This window comes from Electrophorus electricus, chromosome 12 (assembly GCF_041902795.1).
Source record: "Electrophorus electricus isolate QZ-2024a chromosome 12, ASM4190279v1, whole genome shotgun sequence".
NCBI classification, from domain to species: domain Eukaryota; kingdom Metazoa; phylum Chordata; class Actinopteri; order Gymnotiformes; family Gymnotidae; genus Electrophorus; species Electrophorus electricus.
The window spans coordinates 22,306,131-22,325,000 of NC_137508.1; the positions used below are offsets into that span (position 1 = coordinate 22,306,131).

The 18,870-nt window shown below is 46.0% G+C and overlaps 1 protein-coding gene across 1 annotated transcript in view; it reads right to left on the minus strand.

Annotated features, from left to right (window-relative positions):
- syne2b (spectrin repeat containing, nuclear envelope 2b) overlaps window positions 1–18,870 on the minus strand; it is a 105,368-nt gene that overhangs the window by 2,917 nt on the left and 83,581 nt on the right. Inside the window, exons 108-124 of the mRNA XM_081724799.1 lie at window positions 18,622–18,735; window positions 16,613–16,768; window positions 15,587–15,745; window positions 14,459–14,625; window positions 7,545–7,707; window positions 7,133–7,320; window positions 6,870–7,020; window positions 6,224–6,406; window positions 4,767–4,904; window positions 3,503–3,697; window positions 2,793–3,093; window positions 2,176–2,244; window positions 1,719–1,843; window positions 1,224–1,350; window positions 713–927; window positions 251–451; window positions 2–130 (exon numbers count right to left, since the gene is read on the minus strand). Of these exons, the coding sequence (XP_081580925.1) occupies window positions 2–130; window positions 251–451; window positions 713–927; window positions 1,224–1,350; window positions 1,719–1,843; window positions 2,176–2,244; window positions 2,793–3,093; window positions 3,503–3,697; window positions 4,767–4,904; window positions 6,224–6,406; window positions 6,870–7,020; window positions 7,133–7,320; window positions 7,545–7,707; window positions 14,459–14,625; window positions 15,587–15,745; window positions 16,613–16,768; window positions 18,622–18,735 (2,781 nt within the window). The remainder of the gene's footprint in view (window position 1; window positions 131–250; window positions 452–712; window positions 928–1,223; window positions 1,351–1,718; window positions 1,844–2,175; window positions 2,245–2,792; window positions 3,094–3,502; window positions 3,698–4,766; window positions 4,905–6,223; window positions 6,407–6,869; window positions 7,021–7,132; window positions 7,321–7,544; window positions 7,708–14,458; window positions 14,626–15,586; window positions 15,746–16,612; window positions 16,769–18,621; window positions 18,736–18,870) is intronic.

Below are 18,870 nucleotides of genomic sequence, written 5' to 3' on the forward strand. Positions count from 1 at the left end.
CCCTGAGTGTGTTTCTGTGCTCCTGTAGCAAACTCGTGTCCACATTATGATCATGAATGTTGACCATGTAGCGCTGGCTCTCTGCACGGGCTAGCCAGAGCAGCAGGGAGTGCAGCGTCTCATGGAACTCCTGAGGGGTGAAAGGTTAGGGGTCACCCAGTGGTCAGACACTTTAAAATTTAAAATTTAATTAAATAAAATTTAAATAAATAAACTCAAAACTGATGGTCTGATTGGCCACTCTCCCTACCTGACACTCCAAGAGTGCACGCTGCAGTTGGCCCTCCCAGGAGTCGAGGGAGGCACAGGCACACATCCACTTCTGATTGGCTGCCCGCAGGCCCTCCCTCAGCTCGTCCAGCTCCGCATTGTCTCCATGCTGCAAGTCCCGCCCACTCAGATTCACGCCAATCATCAGAGCCTTGTAGCTACTAAATGTCCTCTGCATCTCCTTGGGAGAAAGGATATTAAAAACAACCATCCTGGCTAAACAACATTTGCATCACGTTTGACAGCATTTCACAACATTTGCAATACTACATACAAAATACTGTAAGCTTTTTGTACACTATTTATAAACATTTGTAAAAATGTGTCAAATTTGTAAAGGGGACCAACAGATGGACAGCCCAAATGATTTTCAGCATTTAGCCTAGCAGGAGGTCCAAGCCCAGCTCTCTGTCTCTCTCCTGTCTGCCCTCACTGCGCGTACCTTCAGCTCGCGGACACTGGTCTCCATGTCCCTGATGCTGCCGGACGCGTCGGTCCTGCGCAGTCTGTCCAGCTCCGGCAGCACGCTGTCCAGCCAGACCGTGACCTCATCGAGCTCAGCACCCATCCCATGCTGGCTCTGTGCTCCCCACCGGAGGACATCCCTGTCTACGCAGGCCTGCCTTGCCCCAAGGAGCTCCCAGCGCTCGATCACGCCTAGGCCACAGGGCCGGAGGGTGATAAGGTCAGAGGTCAGCTCAACATGGTTATGCATGTGGAGTTAGTGCGACATCGCTCCAGTTTCCTGTCCCAAAACTTTAGGAACTGTATAAAAGGTTACTAGGAGTGTGTCAGAAAATTATTCTGAAATAGAAATTTCCTCCATATAGTAAAAAAACGTTGTTGCTAAATCTTGCAGCCATTATATAGAAAAACAAAACCTAAAAGCAGAACAACACGCTAGGCCAGGCATTCTGGGGGCTAGTCTGTTACGGAGATAGAGAAAGACTCACTGGTATGTTGGTCTGCAGCAGACAGTGTGGTCAGGCCTTGGTCCTCCAGCACCTCCCCATCATTCAGAATGAGTTTGACTCGCTTCACATTGTCTATGCTCTCGTTGCACTCTGACATGAGCTTAGCCTGCACACACGCACGGATGCATGAGCATATACGCGCGCACAAGGTAGACACAAAGTAATGTCAGTAAAGGCTCCAAAATCAGGGAGTCAAACAGCAGCACCTGCATAGTCAAGAGTGAAAGACATTCTGTACTGCAAGTACCTGATAAGAAAACAACTGACTGGATAACAAATGTGTGACACTTATACCCCTACCTGATGATATGACAACACTTTGTGATCGCACACACGCACACACACGCACACACACGCGCACACACGCGCACACACGCGCACACACGCGCACACACGCGCACACACACGCACACACACGCACACACACGCACACACACGCACACACACGCACACACACGCACACACACAACTTACATAGCCGTGTGGGTGGTAGGAGGTGCTGACGTGTGTAGGGGACGACGTCAGGCTGTGGATAATTCGCTCCCTGTCCTTGGGGGCGGGGCTATGCCAGCCAGGGGGCTCTGTCATTGCCCTGCCCACTGAGAGAACAAGCATGTTAGTGATGTCACCAGCAGGGCCTTATTAACCACGTTTCTCTAAATTCTTCAGGCTATAAACAAAACCAGCAGGGTGCAGAGGGAGGGAGCTCTTGAACCTGGGGAATTATGAAACGCACAGACAAGCAAACATGCCAACATGGGAGGGGGTGTGGCCTGAGTGTTACAGGTCGGAGGTCGTTCATGCAAAAAGCTCATAAGCACAGAGCATAGCAGTGCATGTAAGGCAAGTCATGTTTATTTGCACAGCATCTGCCATACACAGCGGCAGCATAAAGTGCATGCAGAATGGCATGCAGAGGGCTATAGCCTACCAGGTCTGGCACTAAGAGCTCGAGCTGTAGCATTAACGCAAGCCTCAGAGCTCTCAGCGACCTCTATGTCTGCAAGACAAGAGCGGGGCAGAGGTCAGCGCTCGGCTCGACCAGAGGCAATTCGCTAAAAGGCCGTTCCAAGTTCACAATTAAAAAACAAAAAGGTCCTGCCACGCACGTTGCTGCGCCACCCACTCGATTTCAGAGATTCGTCTGAGCTGCTGGCTCGAGCTAATCTGGCTTCAGCTTGGTTGGGACAAGATCCTAGGGAGGACTTTAACTTTCGGAACTTGGACTAGTCACTTTTGCCTCGAAGAGAGAGAGAGTGAGCATGGCGCCAGGTGTAGTGATGAAAGAGCTCCGGTTAATTCCTCCATCCTAATTAGCATGTGGATAAATTAGCACAGAGTGTGTCCATATCTTATTCTAGTGCTCTTACTGAGACCCCAGCCTTTTTGTAGCCTCATGGAAGACTAGAGTAGTAATTTTATTTTATTTTTTTTTAAAAAGAGATAACCTAGCGACAGCTGGTGGGAAGTCTGAAATCACTCATCTTTGGCCAGGTTTAAGACCACTGACAAGTTTAAAGACTAGAGGCTGTACCAGTGGCTCTGTACCTGAGAGTGCACTATAGTACGTGACCTCTTCCTCATCCTCAGGTGACGAAGATCCCCCCACATCCACGGTGTGATCCCACTCGAGGGGTATGGAGTCCACGCTGCCGGGGGTGTCGCGGCCAGATGGCTGCAGGGGAGGTGGGAGGAGCCCGTGGCATTCCGCCCGCTGGGTGGAGCTTGAGCTGCAGGCCTCCGGAATCTCCCCTTTTGGCTCGCCCCCCCGCGCCCATTCCGTCTCCAGCTCCAACGAGTCCTCCACATCTGCGTCCCTGTCGGAGAAATCATACTCCTCGTCCAGGACCTGGAAGAGAGCAGCCCCAGAGACAGGTTGAGATAGGTTAAAGACCTCAGGGTCTCACTTTAAATTTTTAAAATCATACTGTGGAAAAACAGTAACGCGCTCCTCTAAAACAACCCCTTGGAAAAGAAAGAAAAAAGCCAGAAGAGATATATGACATATGAGAACAATCTGGGTGTGGTCCTGACATTCTAATGAGCTTGCTTGACCGACAGCTTGCGGTCACAAACTCGTCGCCTGCTGCACTACTTAAGCAGAGCTGGATTTAACAGGAGGGAGAACTGAAGTGATATGAGCACATCCATGAAACAGATATGAAACAGATTCTGTTCAGAGCTTCTGATAGATAGTACTGAGCCAGATCCCTTTACTAAACCATCAACAGCAACGTGGGGGTGTGCGGGAGACTGACCGGGCGTCTGAGGACCAGGCGGCGGTGGAAGCGATCCACCCTGCCGAACACCTCCTGGCAGTAGGAGTGCATCTCCTCCAGCTCCTCCTCGATCAACACGGCATCCACGGGGCAGCTCTTCTGGATCAGATTCTCCCCAAACACGATCAGAGCGTCGATCTTGTCCGTGTTCAGAGTGATCTCCTGCCGAAACGCCTGCAGGGACAGAGAACGTCCATCCGGAGTCACCTGGCTGTTTTTCACTTTACACTTCTCGGAATTGTAATCCATCACTCCCAGGGATTAAGACAATTTATTGCTTTCATATACATAATTTAAAACTAATGACAACACAGTGAATAGCCCGCTATGAAGCAATATGAATTAGTATGCCTACATTAGTTGTAGCGGGAAAACAAATGAACTAACAAAAAGAATGAACAGGACTATAGCCTCGCAAATGACAGGCGCTTCTGAAATACATTTACATATTCTGTATTCTTGTTAGCTCAAACTTGCCTAGCTGCATTTTTTTTTTTTTTTTTTTTTTGTGGGCCCCATTCTCAAATCTCCCAAATCATTTGATATGTTTTGCTAACTTGTGATGAACTCTTTTTAACCCATTAATGCAAGGTCCTCTGTGCCTGTGATGCTGTATGTTGTGTACATGACCAGAGTACTACTGTACTCTGAAGTCAGCTGACTGACTATGCTTGTACTCAGTACCCTCTGCTCCGTATCCTTTTACCCATTTACTGGCCTCTTTCAGGAGTGACCAAGCTTTAATATGCATTTATACTGTAAATGCACTTGCAAATATGGTTTATGTAAACAGGACCATGGGATATACTGGGATATACTGGGATATACTGGTTTATAGGCATTTACATGTGCATATGCAAAATTGCCAGGCATCACCTTCCATTTTTAGACAACAATTTCTTGTAAGAGGCCACTGGAAATATGGCACAACTGTGCAGAGAACAAGACAAGTTATTATGAGTGAACTAACTACTGAATACTGAGAACTGGCTGAGAAAATGACTGCCACAGAGCAAAACTGAAGAGAATCAATCAGTATTCTTGGGATTAAAACCAGTGTCACTAGGACAAACTGTAGAATAGTTATAAAAAAAATTAAAAAAAAACCTTAATATGATCTGTGCAGACAAGAACGTTGTGTGACTCAGAAACGGTCAAACGAAAAGCAGCACACAAAAACCATTAGGGGGCAGTAGAGAGCGGGGCGGACTGTAAACGGTAGTGGTGGAAGGTTTGTACTGACGTCGAGCTGTCTCATCTTGTCACGGATGTCGCTCTCGGAGAAGTGCTCGACGTTGGTGAGCTGCAGGTCCATCTCGGTGAGCCACATCAGAATGGCCTCTCGTGACCCCTCGAAGTCATCCCGCTGGGATGTGAAGTGCTGCGAGACACAGGACAGAGGTCACGCTTAGCAGGACGGACAGCTATCGAGCTGCCTAAGCACTGCAATGGATGTTAATCTCAGTTCCTGTAACGTTTTAGCAGGGAGGAGGCCAGAGGCAGACTGCAGATGCAGGAGGTTTTTTTCGAAATGCGGGAAACGGAACAAGGGAGGCAAATAAAACAGAAACGCAGGGAAAACACTGAGGCAAAGTAACACTAAGCAAACAAATAAACAATGACGACAACTCCACACATGACCAGAATTACCAAAATAACCAGCAACAAGGGAAACCAAACACAGGGCTTAAATAATCAAGACAATCAAGCATTAACTAGACACAGGTGAACATATGGACAGGAAGAACCAAAACAAGGACTGGAATTAAGGAACAGACGAGGGGCGGAGAAAATGAAACCAAGAAAAGGAACAACCCGAAGCAAAGGAAAACATACATGACAGGGAAACTATAGAAAGAGGGATGTCAGGAGGGTGCTCAATCGTTACAGTTCCTTTACAATAATTCCCTATCAGAGTCATACTATAGTCCTAATGACACATTAGTAAATTTGACATGCTTAGAAAAACAGATGCTGAATGTTATTTAATTGTTGTAAACGTAACGGTCTCACAAACCACCTTCAACTGTCTGTGTATTTAAGAAATGTCTGGCTGTTGTGTATAACAAACAGCTGTCTTTGACAGTAACTCAAGGTTCCCTGATGTCAGTCCTGTTACCATCCTACCTGTCCTCTAGAGGATGCGGTGTGTCACAGTTTTGTTGGACATCACTCAACAGGGTTCCCTCTGATCATAATCAGTAAAGTCCAGTGAAGCAGAAAGCTTCATTCAAGTAGCTAATCACCCCTAGCACAGTTTGAGGGCTCATCTAAAATACAGAATCTCTTCACAGCTGATGCAGGAAGCAGGTGTATTTCACACCTTCCAAACTTAATGAAGTTCTCTGGTTTAACCAAACTTAATAAAGTCCACTGGGGTGTGTGATTGTTAAAGTTGTAAAAGCTGAGTTCTTGGCTTTGAGAAAGGTGCAATATAAATGTTAATAATAATAATAATAATAATAATAATACTGTAAAGTATTGTAATGCAATGTAATACTAATAAATAATACAAATTAACCAAAGGGTTGACTGTTCAACCCACCTTGAACCACCTGATACAATGTATAGCTTCTGATCACCAATCTGATTACCTTTAGGACATAGACTGACAGGAAAGCTGTGGTAGATTCGGTGTGTAAGACCCCACAGGTAGATAGTCCCCCCCTCCCCCACGTGGTCACTCCTCCCCTGTCGAACCTTGAGCCTGCGCAGGACTGCGGTCACCCTCCTCTGGAGTGTGTCCCAGCGCTGGTTCCCCTCATTCACCATCATCTTCAGCTTGCTGGCGGTGTCGGTTCGGTTCTCCCGGGCCAGCCGTCGGTACTGCTTGTTCACCAGCTCCAGCTGTGTCAGCCGCTCATGCACCTGCCGCTGGAATGCCTGCATGCATGTGTGTGTGTGTGTGTGTGTGTGTGTGTGTGAGTGTATGGGTCAGGTGGAAAGACTAGCTCAATTCAAAGCCATTCAATTTTCTCACAATGCCAGCTGTGAATGTGCCGCGGCTTGTGGTCTAATGCGTAGCGAATTAAGAGACTTTAGCAACAAATCCAATTTTGCATTGAATTCAAAGCCACCATCAACATTTCATATCTAGTCATAACCTTGCATTTTCCGAATTCTGCAAAGTCCTGCACTAAAAACCTTCAGTATTTCACCAGCCAAATGTTCCCCCTGGAGATCTACCTATCAGCAGAATTCAGCTCCACCTGATTCTGTTAATCAAGTTCTTCAGAAAAGACTCATCACTTGGATCCAGTGTAGAAGAGTCCAAGCTGAACTCTGCAGCAAGGAAGCTCTCCCAGAGGAGGGCTGCTGACCTCTGGTTTAAAACGTGGACTCCCACCTCGAACTTCTTGAGCTCCTCCTTGGCGCATGTGTAGAGGACGTCAGCGCTGGCGGGGTTTGCTGCCGTCCTCTCCGCCGCACTCAGCCACTCCTCGAAACGAGAGTAGTCCTCCATAAACTTGCTCCACAGGCGCCACGTCTCCTCAATCCTGCAGGGGCCGCCAGGGAGAGCGAGTGGCATGAACGTGGCTGTGTCGGTGTCTGTGCTGACGTGGCTTTGCTGCGCGCGCGTGTGTGTGTGTGTGTGTGAGACTTTTTCACCTCATCCGCCTCTCCATAGACATGGCACAGATGTTTCGCCAGCGGCGGTCCAGGCTGTGCGTCGTCTGTTGGATTGAGTCGTTCTCCGCGTCGCTGCCGCACGCATCAGTGTCATGCAGTAACACATCACACAGCGTCAGCACTGACGCAACACCCTCTGTGTGCTGCTCAATGTCCCTCTGCAGTTCCTGGCAACAGCAACCACAACTATTCAGCACGAACTACACCAGAATTCTTTTATCCAGCCAAAATCTACAGATTTTCTCTACAATCTGTGCAGTATATTGTGGACCACTAACATGATTCATACATGCATCCTGTGTTGGTAAAGTCCAGTGAATTCACCCCTCTGTTAAATCCTGTCTTCTCTGTGGGGCACATGAGAAACAAACGAGACTAGAAATGAGACCACCTGTTGTTCAGCCAGTTTGCGTTGGATTTCGTCCCCGTGGCAGACGCGGTAGACGATGGGTTTGGCGAGCTCGCCCTCAATGCGGGACAGCCACGTCCGCAGGTTACTCATGTTCTTATCCAACTGTTGCACCATCACAAGAGTCCCCTTAAGCTTCTTCACCCTGCCAAATCAATCAATCAATCAATCAGTTAATCAAATCAATCATTTAATCAGACTTTTCAGTTTCCATAGACAACACTAAACTGTTAATCAGCAATCCTTCAGTAATCAGTCTTTGTAGCTTCATCCATCAGTCAATGAACTTCATGAATCAACTCCTTGATTCCCAGTCTCCCTTACAATCCTAGCAATAACAAAAAAACAAACCAAACACTAGAGTATCCTTATTCTTAATAGAGCTACTTTTGCAGTACCTTACAAAGATAAGGATGGAAAGGAATGGAAATGGAAAACTATGTCCTGGAAAATATGCACAACTATGCAGCGAATTAAATATATGTACCATAACCATGCCGTGAATGAAAAATGCACGCATGCACTCGGTACTTTTTTACTAAGCACTTTCAGCACTAATAAAGAAAGCGTCGTAAGCATTGTAAACAATCAAACATTAGAATGAAACCCAAAGTCTGTTCAGTGTCACAACTGTCACAGAATGCTCCCCTCCCCACCAGTCACGTGGTACGACCCACTGCGTGCAGTGGGACTTAATCGTCTTGTTTGTAACCACGCCTTTGTACTTAGCACACACCTGCACGTGGTTTAGTTTTCGGTTATTGATCAGGTTCATGTTGCCTGTGTTAATGTTCACATCGATAATGTTAGTCGAATGTGTATTCACCGCTTACGTTATATGAGTGCCTTTTTCTTCCATGTTTTTTCAATAAATGTCTGTCTCCGTCGAGGGAGTCTATACGTCCTGTTCCTTGCCCTGCGGCACTCGGGCCGTTACAACAACAGTGTCTCAAACACAGACTCCACTGCCTCAGTACCATTACCTATTTAAATTTTAAAAAATTATAATTTTGGAAAGGGCTAAATGAATATAAGTGTTAATGCCCACAAATTAAAACAGATATTCTGAAGTTTAACCTCACAGTTAATGCGTCATTTCAAATCCAATGTGTTAGAGTGCCAAACAAGAACTGTACCATTCAGGTACTTACACTTGGTTCTAAAATCATAACTAATTAACTAACGTGATTTCATCAGAACATCTGCCCATTTTGAATAGCTTAATATGAATTCCTTAGACAATCAGCAATTATCTGTTTACCACTAAGTGATTCGGGCTATTTTTTACACTAGGTGATCAGGGCTTGTTGTGCAACAGAAGAAAGCCATTTGGGCTGTGTGCCGCACCGGTTATACAGTGACTCAAAGTCTACAAGAGTCCCGGGGCACTGAGCTGTGGGAATAAGGAAAACTACCCAGCAGTAAAGAACAGATGTCCTCCTCCCTCTGCCAGACGCTAAGCAACAATAGGCTGTCATTATTCACTTCTTTAGTCAGGCCAGCAAACTCCATTCATTACCAGCTCTTACCCACTGAGCGTCTAAATGCTAGAGACAGCCTGCCAGCCTATGAGTGACCAACATTCAGAGCACGCTGTTCTATTCAGTGGCGTCACGTCCCGGTCCCTCGTCATGTGCCGAGGGTTCCTGGCCGAGGCGGAACCAAAACAAACCAGCATTGACGGCGAGGACGTGTCGTGAGCTCATATGCTGCTCTCCGTGGTCCTGATGCTTATGCAGACACACCGTCTGATGGTCGTGCTCTAGCAAAACGCATCAGTGGATTTTCCATGTCCAACAATCCATTGCGATAACTGCTACACAAACCTTAACGAGAATGCAGCAGGCAGGTGTATTTTGATCAGATGCAATTTCACACTCAAATGAAACTAGATGGCTATCGTGAAATTGCCGGTGAATAGACAAAAAATCCTATAGGCATAAACAAAAATCCCATTATGTACAAGTGTAATGGAGTGCATGCATGTATTTATAAGGGCATACACATCATGCATATTAACCATGACTGAGGCAGTGCAACGCTTCATGCTGCTTCTGGAATCCAGTGAATCCATTACACTGCTACTGTAATGAAGCCCCAAGCCCATGCATGCACCGCGCCTGCAGCTGGTGTAGCATTATAGTAATGAAAGCCTGCAGCAGGCTGCATATGGGGACAGCAGGCTAACGTTAGCTTTAGCTGCCTGACTGCATGTGTGTGGCAGACTAGCATTAGCCTTAGCCACTCCACTGAGTGTGAGTGCCTCCCCCACGGCCAAACAAAGCACCGTCCATCCCCCTAGCTCAGTCTGTGCACATGCGACTGAGTGTGTGTGTGTGCGCGTGCGCATGTGTGTGTGCGTGTGTGTGTCCACTGTTGTGGGGAGCAGGCGGTACATACTCACAGCTCGGTGAGGCTACTCCGTGGTTCTCCCTTGTTAGAGTTAGCATTTCTGGCTAAATTGCAGATCCTGGTCTGATGCACACTTTGACACTATAGCCCCCTCCTCTTCTCTATCCCTCGCTCTCTCTTCCTGTTCTCTCTCCTTCTATCCCTCTCTCTCTTCCTGTTCTCTCTCCCTCTATCCCTCTCTCTCTTCCTGTTCTCTCTCCCTCTCTTTCTTTTTGTCTGTGTCTCTCACCAGGCACACTTAACAAAGGTCAAGAATCTTATGTCATGGTACAGTGTGTGTGCGTGTACAAGACACACACACACACACACACACACACACACAAGCTAGAGCATTTAGGCTCACTGGAGAGTTTAAAGACAAAATGTAAGTTTGTAAAGTCTATGAATATAAAGATGTATTTTAGCTCCTTCTGTAAGAATCACAAAAAAAATCTTAGGTCACTAAATCACCCAACGTTTGCGTGTGTGTGTGTGTGTGTGAGACTGAGAGTGTGTTTATATGGACCAGCTGGGAGAGTAGACCGTCTTATTTTCAAGCTAGTCAATGCTAATTACATCTAAACCTAACCTGACCAGATTACCCATTCCAGAAAACAACAACAACAACAACAACAACAACAACAACAACAACAAACCCCCCACTTGACCCTGTTGTCCTGGCAACAGCAAGAGGTCTGAGGCCTCAGCAAGCACAGCTCAGGGCATGGTGACTGACGCGATGGCTGGCAAAAACTACCTGCTTAACACCCTCACAGCATGTGGCGGTTCACAGCTACAAGAACCAGGCAGAGCTCCAAGCACATAGTAGCCGTGGCAAGCGCTGTCAAAGTCTGCCAGCAGGACGTCAATACTCACACTCACCAAAGAAAATACTGCACCGCAGTGAAGCCCGGCTTCCATCAGGCAGACGGTAAAGTGCCATTGGCTCAGGAGAGCATTCAGAGATACAACACCAGCTCGATGCAATCAGAAGATCCCGATCTGGAACGGAGTTGCGCTTGGAATTGGAAAGAAGACCCTAGATGAGCAGTCACGTGTGTGGACATGGGACTGACGTGAGCCAACTGGTCATGACCCAAAGGGTGGAATATGTGAACTCACTTTTACAAAGAGAATGCACTAATTAGGGAATTGTTATGAAGAGATTTGTCAATATCTCGCTCTCTCTGCTCGATGGTGCCAGCGCTGCATGTGCCAGAAGCATTTCCAGCACGCGACGGTGTTGCAAAAGATCCTGTTCCTGCAGTAATCCTGTTCCACGCTCTGTCTTCAAGTTAGGTCAGCACCATGGGGCACCACCCAGTCCCATTATACACGGTGGATTAGAAATAATGTGGTTCGGTATTCTTACTAAATCTTGTTATTTTAGTTTTGTTCCATTTACACATGTATGTATGTACACACACACACACACACACACACACACACACACACACACACACACACACACACACACACACCCACCCACAAAACAGTCTTCACATTTACATCTAACAGCTACAACTTCACCGCCAGCTTAATTTGCTGCCATAGCAACAGAGCAAGACCCCTGCTGCCATAGTGTAAAGCAGAGTTCCACCATCACCATGACAACTGATGTCAAACCACTCTGGCCAAACCTTTCTCACTGGCGTCATAGTGACCACTTCAACCACTTTGCACAATGCAATAATCAATAAAAAATGCAGAGAGACAGGGAATTAAATTAACTCTCAAAAGTGGGAATCTTGTTAAACAATAATATATTGCAGTCAATGCAGTTAGAACAGTGATGTGTTTGTGTGTGTGTGTGTGTGTGTGTGTGTGTGTGTGTGTGTGTGTGTGTGTGTGTGTGTGTGTCTGTAATGGACAGGTGGTTTTTACTCAACATCTGCCCTCCTCTAAAGCAGAATGCAGTGAACACCATGGGTTTGGTCACACAATGGCTGTCTGCTTTGTCTTCTGACAGGGGTCCAGGGCAGAGACAGAGGCCTGTAGCTCACTGGCTTCTGCACACAATGGCCACAGATGCAGGGCTTATGAGGCAGAGTGGACACAAAGGCCCATGTCTTCAGACAGCAGCTGCCGTGCTGGAGTGAGAGTGTGTGTGTGTGTGTGTGTGTGTGTGTGTGTGTGTGTGTGTGTGTGTGTGTGTGTGGAGGGGGGTGTTGGTGTGTGTAATGTGTTTGCAAATGGCAGAGGGGTGACCCAGAGACCTCTTCGATTGTAAGGGTCAAATGCTGACAATGGGCCAGAGTTAGCACATCTAATCTCTCTCTCTCTCTCTCACACACACACACACACACACACACACACACACACACACTCTCTCTCTCTCTCAAAACACCCATCTGCTGGTCAGGTTTTACACTCAACCATAATTCACACCTCTGCAGAGACTACAAATATGAACAGAAGTGCACACAGAAAAACCTCACAGATGATCGATAAATGTGTTCCTTTTTTAGTCATGATTTCTGAAAGGGGCAGGTAGTTACCTATAGGGGCTCATCAATATTGCTTCTTAACACTGAATGTATATTGTGTGACATGTTTGAAGTTATGCCCTGCAGGACAGAGGAGAAGCTAGCTGCGTCCACAACATCTGCGTAGCAGTGAAGAGGTTTGGTTAGGTTCTTCAGATGCAGGTTCTCAACTTGCAGATGATCTTCTGCTTTCTGCTCCACGAGGGATGCAGCGAAAGGACCAACCCTAAACGTGCAATAGCTCCAGTACCGAATGTGTTACTGAACCCCAGCTTTGGAAATCATGCCCTGGAATTTGAATGCCTAAAAGTCCTCTAGCACAAGACCCATAATTTAGCTCACTATGTGGTTAAGGGCGGCTTGGTTCAAATTCTGCATTTTGATTGGTTGAGACTAAGCTGCTTAGAGCCAACGAGAACATGCTTGTCATTAGACCCCCTTTGCATCGTTTGTTTTGTCACTGAAAATATTTTTTTTTAATGAAATAAAATGTATTAAAAATTAAAATCCTTTGCTTTGTTTATTTTGAAAAAATAAATAATGAAATCAAATGAAATAAAATTTGGCTTTTTGGCTTTAAAACCTAACAAAGACTAACAGCCTAGAGGAGAAATAATTACATATAATATTTGTCTCCCTGGATACTTGAACAGACTTTTGCTGCACCGGTTTCAACCAATTTTACGGGAAGCCAGAGCAAATTATCATAAAATGAACAGGATAAAAGTAAGAAAGATGACTGTACACAGGCTGAGAGAAAGAGCCGGAAGGAGAGGTAATGACATGGACGCCCGGGTGCGTAGGACAGGACAGAGACAGGGTGACAGGATGCCTGTGAGGACGAGAAACTCATACACAGAAACACTACCCGCCACTCAGGCGAATGCCGCCCAACTGAGCCGTGGACACCATCTGCCCCTCCTGACAGCCGTCAGTCAAAAGGAGGACCAGAGAACTGCCGATCCATTAACACTCAACTTAAAGTTTATCTTCTCATTCCCTGTCTCAGTATCTCTCTCTCCTACATATTCAAAGTTAAGAGAGGAATTCACCTTTGTACAACTAACCTTTATATGCCTGAGAAGGTCTTCTACATCACGTTTATCTATGCAGTGCGTGTCCTGTTCTGTCCAGTGAGCTGTTCCGAGAAGACATGCTGGATGCATCGTCCTTGATAGCGTGCAATGTATGCGCAGTCTCACACAAGCATGTTGAAATGATCCGCATGGCATATGAGGTAAGCCTGTGAATGACCCTTTGAGCTGTTCTTAGGGCACTCCTGTTGTGTGTGCACCTGGATTAGCCACAGCAGTGCCAGATTAATGTGCACACACCTCACATACACTCGTTCCCACTGAGGTGCATTAAGGAACTTTCTGCATGTACACATCAGTCCAGCATGTCACAGGCCAGGCTGTGGGGGATGATGGTGCTTTTTTTAGCTGAGCTAGGATCAGTTGAGTCATTGATTTAACATTAGTCAGGTCAGAATTTGGGGAGGAGAAGATGATCCTAATTCGGCTCCTGTCTCCCAACGCATTATTTTTTAGCGTTCAGTTTGTGCATGTGGCTAATGTTCTAGCACTATGTAGAGATTAGGGGCATGGTGGAATATAAAGAACAGAGTCTGGAGACCAGTTCTGGAAAGTTCTGGCAGGTTTTGTAAAGCAGATATTTTTGACTCCAGTTCATTGGTCCCATCACTCAAAATAATAGCAGTTAGAGTAAGAAACTAGCAACACCAAGGTCAGGGGTCTAATTCCCAGGGGGCACATTGCACCGTCCCAGCGGACACGCACCCTGTCATTGCTGACGATTACACAAGTCGCTCTGGATAAGAGCATCTGCCAAGTACTGTGAATGTTTATGAACTGAATGTAAATGGACTCTTTGAAACTGTGTAGGATAGTGGGTCATTAGGACCAGTATTTCAACAGATGAATACGCTAGCCATCAGTCCCTCATTGCCATAGAGATGGTGACCTCATACCTCATGCCTGGATGTGACCAGCGACTCACCTGGCCTCGATGTGGTCGAACAGGTGCAGCCAGCGGTCGTTGATGTCCTTGAGCTTGTCGTTGATCTCTGCCTCCTTGGTCTTGTTGCTGGCAGTGATCAGCTGCTCTCCCAGCTGCTTCAGGTGAGTCTTGTTCTCGCTGAACAGGTTGATTTCCTCCATGCAGTCCTGCAGAGTAGGTGTGGGGGAAACAGCGTTGTACAGTATGAAAGGACAATATGTTTTTGAGGGTAGATCTAGTGGAGGTAGTGAGGTTAGAGACTGCTCTTCAAATGAAAGTTTCAAGTGAGTTTCTGTCATGAGGCTGTTCAGAAGGTTTGTAGTTCAACAAAAGATCTACAAACAAACCCACAGGGCCGAGACTCAGGATTGGTTCAGAGGAATGGCATAGTGTTTGTTTCTGGTGCAGGCAAGGATAAGAACTGAATTTAAAAAAGAGTTTATCGTTAAAATTCTATAAGGTGATTCAAAGAGGGTTGAGATTACCAAAGTGCGTCATGCTCCAGTAGGTGACAGGGTCCTTTGTTTTGGACTTTAGTACAGTGGCATCATATGAGATCATAGAAAACAGAAAGAAACTTTCTTCTCCACTTCACTGCTACTTTTTTTTTTTGGTCTATGAAGTTTTTCACAATGAACTTTAGGTATGCTCTGATTTTTGGATAAAAGGTCAGCATTTTGTCTTCCTATTGTTGTTTACATGTTAAATGTAAACACAGCACAGTCGTGGTGGGACACCTCCCTCTGGCCTGACTGTAATGAAGTCAGTAAACATGCAGCAAAGTTTGACCGTGGTAATGTCAGTTTGTGCTGGTGACATGTGGATGTATCTCTGAAACTGCCCTGGCAGTCGTCTTGATGGACTTTTTAACCTTTGCTGCTTTATCAGCAAAGAAGTTAAACTCTGAATAATTTATGTTGATAGTGGAGTTTAGATGTTGTCCCACAAATGCATATAGGGCCCAAAATGAAGTTACTAAAACATCTACACAAACGACTGTTAAGTTGTTCAGTACTGTAAATGTTGTCAGAGGTCCAGGCCTCCAAACCAAGGGGCCCAGTGTGGCTGGAGCTCTGGCCTCTTTTGTGTAGCCCAAGCTGGGCATGGTTGGGGTTGAGGGCCCCTTACCTTCTTCAGTTTCTCCACCATGTCCTCGATGCTGAGTTCGGCACTGTGTGCCACCTCGTTCTCCATCTGAGTGAGCCATTCGCAAAGCTCTTTGTTCTTTTCATTGAAGATGATCCAGGCGTTCAGGTGGTCAGCAATCTCCTGCTTACGCAAAGACACCTGCACGCAAACATGCGTGTGCATACACAGGTACACACACACACACACACACACACACACACACACAAAGTGAAAATAGGCATGAGAACATTGCTTTGTAAAACTGAGCCAGTAGCAACAATGATGAATGTGTTAAGTGCAGATAATGATCTAATGAAAGAACTCTGGAGAGCATGCAAGCAGCTGTACATCAACAGTAACGCTCCTAATGAAAACACACAAGCTCCAAATAAAACATCTGCTAGAATCTGCTTCAACATCACCTAGCAACCCTTCCACTCGTGCGCGTGCGCATGCGCACACACTTCAGTGGGTGACAAAGAATGTGTGATTTCCAAAACAAAGTGCCCTGAAACTCCTGCCCCTATTCATCTGCCTCTATTGCTTTATTCTTTTCCATTCTCTCGCTACCATCTGTTCATCCATTCCAATGCTAACAACCCCATTCCCCGCCAAGCCCCGCCCACATCCCCCCACCTCTAGTCTTTGCCCCCAATCTAAGCCCAAAACATATCTGTGATGTCCTAATTCTCCTCCAGATTCTTGGGTCTCTTCAGAATCTCAAGCCTCATTCTGACAATCATGCAACATGGAAGGTTACAAAGCCAACATACAACTAAGGTCTATCTTCAGCATATATTCCCAGATTTACAAGCCGAGCAAAACAATGAAATGGTGAATCAAAAACCTAACCTGTCACAACACACACACACACACACACACACACACACACACACACACACACACACACACACACACACACACACACACACACTACATATTCAAACAAACAAAACTAGCAATCCAAATATTCCAAATGCTTCCACACACTGTGTAACACACACACACACACAGACTTTTTCTTACTTTGAGGCAGAGTTCCTCCCACTGGCAGTGAAGATGGTCTACTTGCTCCTGCAGTAGTAGGATGTCGTCGGTGATGATGTACTGGGATAGGTCTGTCTTCATGGTGTTCAGTTCAGACAGGCTTGCCACCCAGTTTTCCAGGGAGTCTTGAATCTCCTGCATAACATAGCACAACGGAAAGCTATCACCACCGTAAACGCCCTGAAACTTCTACCATGCTGCCACACGTCCGGCCTCTCTCTCTCTCTCTCTCTCTCTCTCTCTCTCTCTCTCCCTCTCTCTCTCTCTCTCTCTCTCTCTCTCTCTCTCTCTCTCTCTCTCTCTCTCTCTAACCCTCCCCCTCTGTCTTTATTTTTCTCCCCTTCTCTCCCCAGCAATAAGGATTATACAAACTAGGCAGCTGGAGTGGCGATAAGCCTATAATGAACAAGAGAGGATAAGGGTTGTTGGTGAGCGGCAACCTTTAAATCTGATCTGAGACCAGTTGTGTGTGTTCCCTGAGAGTGATTAAGATCAGGATTTTTAGTTGAGGATGCAAGTTCCTAAATCAGCTTATTCACAGTAGAACAGGACAGAACACAAAATGATTCGACTGCATACAGGTAGCATGAACATTAAATGTAATGTGCAAACAAATGTCTTGCTATTTACATGTAGTATAGCACTGTTTAGTTGATTCAGTTGATTTAGAGTTGTAACGAGGACAAAGTATACTGAAAGTACCCTTACTCACAGGGAGGTATTATGTGAAAGTTATAAGCCACGTGTTAGCTAACTGCTAATTATGCTAACTCCTGATATTGTTTCTTATCTATCTATCTATCTATCTATCTATCTATCTATCTATCTATCTATCTATCTATCTATCTATCTATCTATCTTTTACTAACGTACTGTGGATGCAGATCTGAGATCAGTTTTGCTGTGGTGTACACTGTTTTTCAGTGGTTTTTACACAGAGCTGTAGCTGGCTCTCACCTGTTAATGACTGCCCATGTGTCATCTTTTTGAAGCATGCTGTGGCTAGTTTTACTGAGAAGTGAAGAGCTGTGAAGAGGAGCACATGTTCTCAGCTGCGCCCCCTGCTGGCCAGACTGGCTTTAACTAACTGACATGCAAGCCAGGTGCTGTCCTCCATCAGACAGAGGCAAGCTGACACCAAGCCAGCTTCTCACTTACAAAAGATAAACCTTCAACATCTGCAGATGCTGCAGAACTGATCTCAGGTCTGCATCCACATCACCTAAGTCTATTATGACCCTCCACGTCTGAAGGTGCAGGCTCTTTATTGGTACCTATAGTAAGGAAATCTACTTCAGGGGGCGCAGCCTTTTCCTACAAAGCTCCCAAGAAATGGAGCAATCGTCCTATCAATGTTCAGGACTCAGACACAGTTTCAATATTTACGGTTAGCTGAAAACCTATTTGTTGCGTCAGGCGTTTTATTAAATATCTCCCATCTTAGGTAAAGGTGTAGATGTCTCTAGGCATGCTGGAGAGTGAATATCGGGGAGCTGTTCCTGAGCTGTTCCTGTGACTTCAGACTTGCAATCAACAAATCCAGACTAGGAATTCTAGAAACCCTGAATAGACTACAGCTGATTTCATTTCTTGTTGCTGTTCTTGTTGCTGTTGTGGTGTCTGGTGTCACCAGAGGAGGATGGACTACCCCACTGAGTCTTTGAGTTTCTCTCTAGGTTGCTTCCTCATGCTTTGAGGGAGATTGATATGCATTTCTTATGTATTTTCTCATGTCTTTGTCATTTTGAAATTATGCTGGAGAAAGATGTTCTTAAAGTCTTCCATCTTACACTGTTTGGATGTGTCTTAGCCTCGTGGTAGAGATTTCATCAACCTATCCTGGACTTCGAGAGCAGCTACACACACACCAGGTAGAACACGCGCACACACACACACACACACACACACACACACACACACACACACACACACACAGACAGACAGACAGACAGACACACACATGCAAGAACACACACACACAGCAGTACCTTTACCAGACCACGCTCCTCCTTTGTATCTTGGATCGGCTGCTTCAGCCTGACCCTCACCTCCTCCAGACGCTGTGCGTGATCTGCCAGTTTTAGCATGCAGCGATCCCAGTTCTGAAGGGGAGGCAGATTTCAATGACAACAGACAAACAGAATTCTGGGTTAGACAGTGAAGTCTTATTAACACTGATGATCCATGCTCGGTGAGAGAGAGAGATCTGCACAGATCTTAGAGTGCACCTTACTGCC